This window comes from Bidens hawaiensis, unplaced genomic scaffold (genome assembly GCF_021521415.1).
Source record: "Bidens hawaiensis isolate Kalapana, Puna unplaced genomic scaffold, B.hawaiensis_p1.1 tig00028319_1, whole genome shotgun sequence".
Classification (NCBI taxonomy): domain Eukaryota; kingdom Viridiplantae; phylum Streptophyta; class Magnoliopsida; order Asterales; family Asteraceae; genus Bidens; species Bidens hawaiensis.
In genome coordinates this window covers 192,011-195,561 of record NW_027494623.1, presented here as the reverse complement: position 1 = coordinate 195,561, position 3,551 = coordinate 192,011, and the positions used below count along the sequence as shown (strand labels likewise).

Here is a 3,551-nt window from a genome sequence, read left to right as displayed (position 1 = left end):
TGGATCAAAATTTTGGGATGTTACAACTTTATTCAAACTTATTATTTCCAAATTTTCTTTTTTATTCATTAATAACATTTTATATAACATTAATGCATGTGATTCATGAGTTTTCTTATAATTATTAAATACTTGATCTGCATTAATGAAATACTTAATCCACATTAATTAAAGGCAAAAACTTACGTAAGTTTTAATTGTATTTGTAGTTGACCTTGCCAAATAATTGAACTCGTGGTTTAGCTGTTTGTGATTCAGATCGATCACATTGCTCCTCCAAACAAAGTCAACGATCTCTCTCAACCTCTCTGTATATAAATACATAGAAATATATATTCGTGTGTGTAATCTTTCAGTGATGGGTTATTGTTGGTGTGCATTTGTGTCAAGAGCAACATCAAATGGTGGTGCCAAGTGCAACTTGTACCAAGGAAGTTGGGTGTACGATGAGTCGTATCCTATGTATGATTCATCAAAATGTACGCACATGCGAAAGGAATACGACTGCGTCAAATATGGTCGCTCGGATCGAAGCTACCTAAAGTACCGATGGCAGCCCGACCATTGCAACTTGCCGAGGTATGTATTCATCCAGGCCTTCTCTCTCCATAATGCATATATTCATACACATATATAAAATACACGCACTGGCAGAACCAAGGGCCGGCTCAAGGGTGTCTGGCCACTGACGTCATCAGTATTTGTTGGACGTTTTTTTATATAAAATCTGCATTTTAATAATCATAAAACTATGGTTTATTTTTTATATGATGACCTGATTAAAAGATTTTGGTTCCACAACTAAATATACAAAAATAGTGTTGAGGCTAAGATTTGAGACTTTTAAGAATAAATTTAGTTTGGACCAACATTTTAGTTGTGCCAATTGCTTATGATATCTAAAATCTGTTTGGAGCTAGTGTCACAGTATTCATGTGTACTACAAAAAAAATAGGTCTAAGCAACCTTTATTTCATAAAACAAGCTGCATTAGGTGAAGTTGCATTAGACATAATGCAACATTTTTGTTAGATAATGCAATTGTTTCTTTTAAATGCAACCCTTTGAATTATCTAACAAAAATGTTTCATTAAATTTAATGCAACTTCACCTAATGCAGCTTTTTTTATGAAATAAAGGTTGCCTTATACCAATTTTTTTTGTAATTGATGGTTATGCCGAAACTCTTTAGATTGTTTGCGTTATCTCAAATGAGTACAAACAAGACAACAATTTTCTTTCGGACAAAATGAATATCATGAGGTAATGGGTGATTGAAAGGTTATTAAAGTGGACGATATATAGTTGCTTGAAATACCAAACAATGTAACTCAAGCTACATATTATGAAGCAAACTTTCTGTTAGTGCATTCACTATCTTAAGATATCCAACCATAACTCTTGATTTGTAGATACTATCTTAATGTTTAGAAAACCAAAATAATTACCACCCAATAAACACACAATGGTCGAACACCGTACATCTTGATCGACATGCTACTCACTCTACTTCAATAAGTTGTTAGATACACTGAATTATGGTCCATTAGGAATTTGAAACTTGGTTACTATTCAAACACTAATTACATGCAATTTTTACTTTCAGGTTTGATGCCAAAAAATTCTTAAGAAATATGAGGGGCAAGAAAATAATGTACATCGGAGATTCGATCAGCTTAAACCAGTGGCAATCCATGGTGTGCCTTCTTCATGCTGCCTTGCCACCACACTCTAATATCACAACAAAAATCGTTAATTCGACTACAACTGTCACGTTTAAGGTTATAATCAACTCTTGTTTATAATATATCATTCATTCATTTCATATAACATACATGTTTAGAAAGTTAATAATGAACGTATACACTATTATGTCCTTTAATTTGTAGGATTTTAGAGTTTCGGTTTCTATGTTCTGGTCTGAATACTTGGTTGACATTGTGGAGGTGATCAATTTTGGTCGGGTTTTGCAACTAGATTCGATTACAAGTGGAGATGTATGGAAGCGTAACGATGTTTTGATCTTTAATACGTGGCTTTGGTGGGGCCGCGCTGGAAAAAAACAACCGTATGTGTATACGTTATATGGTTGTTTACATGTGATTACAATAATGGTTGATAGTTTACCAATATTGTAATTGATGCAGGTGGGATTATATCAAAATCGGTGCGAGTGTAAAGAAGGACATGAATCGGATGGTTGCATTTCGTGAAGCTTTGAAGACTTGGGCGAATTGGGTCGATGTGCATGTAAACACTAAGAGAACCCGAGTGTTTTTTCAAGGAGTTTCTCCATCTCATTACTAGTAATGTTTTCCTACTTTTCAGTTTTTAAACGCGCACATTATATATAAGTATATAGTACGTATACGCTTAACTATATTCATTATTGTCTTAGCTAGAGAAAACAAGTTTCCCTAAATTCTAACATAGAGTTATTTAAAGTCTGTTAAGATTAAAAACGTCACAAACAAATTAACTGTCTTATTAATTACGAGAAAAAGATATTTAGGGTGTAAATTTCTAACATAACATGAACCTAACATGTTATCTATTGGTTTGAGTGTCTAGATGAGTTTCAGTCTAGTATAAACGAGTTGACATGGTAGGTTTGTAGGTTGGCATGTGTGTGCGCGTATATACGCATAATTTCAAAACGCAAACTAAATTTTCATTTTATATCAACATTTAAAAGTTTGATAGCCTTACTTATATATAGTTTAATATAAAAACATGTCGTATTCGTATTAATCCAGGAAAACTCGTGTCATATTTAAGTTCATGTCTATACAATACTCAGGTATGTGTCATGTTAGGGTTCTTCACAATATTTTGGGTTTGTATAAGATTCGACCCATTAACCTGCGGAGATGACCCGTTTAGCACCCTAGAAATGTTACAAAACAAGAAATTAATAATATAATTTAATAAAGAATCTAAATATTTATGATTATTGTGAAGCGTTTTTTTATCTAGAAATTGAATAAATGAATCAAAACTTGTGCAGTGGGGCCGAATGGAACGAGCCGGGTGTGACAAACTGTGCTAAAGAAACGATTCCGATCAATGAATCTATGTTTAATGGCATGATCAATGAATCTATGTTTAATGGCAGCATGCCGCGTGCTGAGACGGTGATTGAAGAAGTTCTGAGTGGTATTAAAAAACCAGTGTCATTGCTCAACATAACAAGACTGTCTCAGTTGAGAAAAGATGGACATCCAAGCAGATTCAATGGCTTTAGAGGAATGGATTGCACACATTGGTGTGTTTCTGGAGTTCCAGACACATGGAACCAACTTCTAGCAGCTGCTATTGTTTGAACCCTATTTTTTGGACATTCTTTTGAGACCAGTAATAGTTATTAGGGGTTTTATCAAATATAAATGAAGTTAACGTGCTAACTATGATAATTAAGTAGAGTAATTATATATATAAGTAGAGTAATTATGTAATTACTCATTATTCTATGATGTAATTACATAATTACTATATATAATTACTTTATTTGATTTCAACAATTAACACTTTAATTTCATTTGTACGTTAAC

The 3,551-nt window shown here is 33.1% G+C and overlaps 1 protein-coding gene across 1 annotated transcript; it reads left to right on the top strand.

Annotated features, from left to right (window-relative positions):
• Nucleotides 1–358: 358 nt before the first annotated feature.
• Nucleotides 359–3,323, top strand: LOC143576842 (protein trichome birefringence-like 38). Its single transcript, XM_077060852.1, has 5 exons — nucleotides 359–579; nucleotides 1,607–1,781; nucleotides 1,890–2,068; nucleotides 2,148–2,306; nucleotides 3,008–3,323. Exons 1-5 carry the CDS (start codon nucleotides 359–361, stop codon nucleotides 3,321–3,323), a joined length of 1,050 nt encoding a protein of 349 aa, XP_076916967.1.
• The last annotated feature ends 228 nt before the right edge of the window (nucleotides 3,324–3,551 follow it).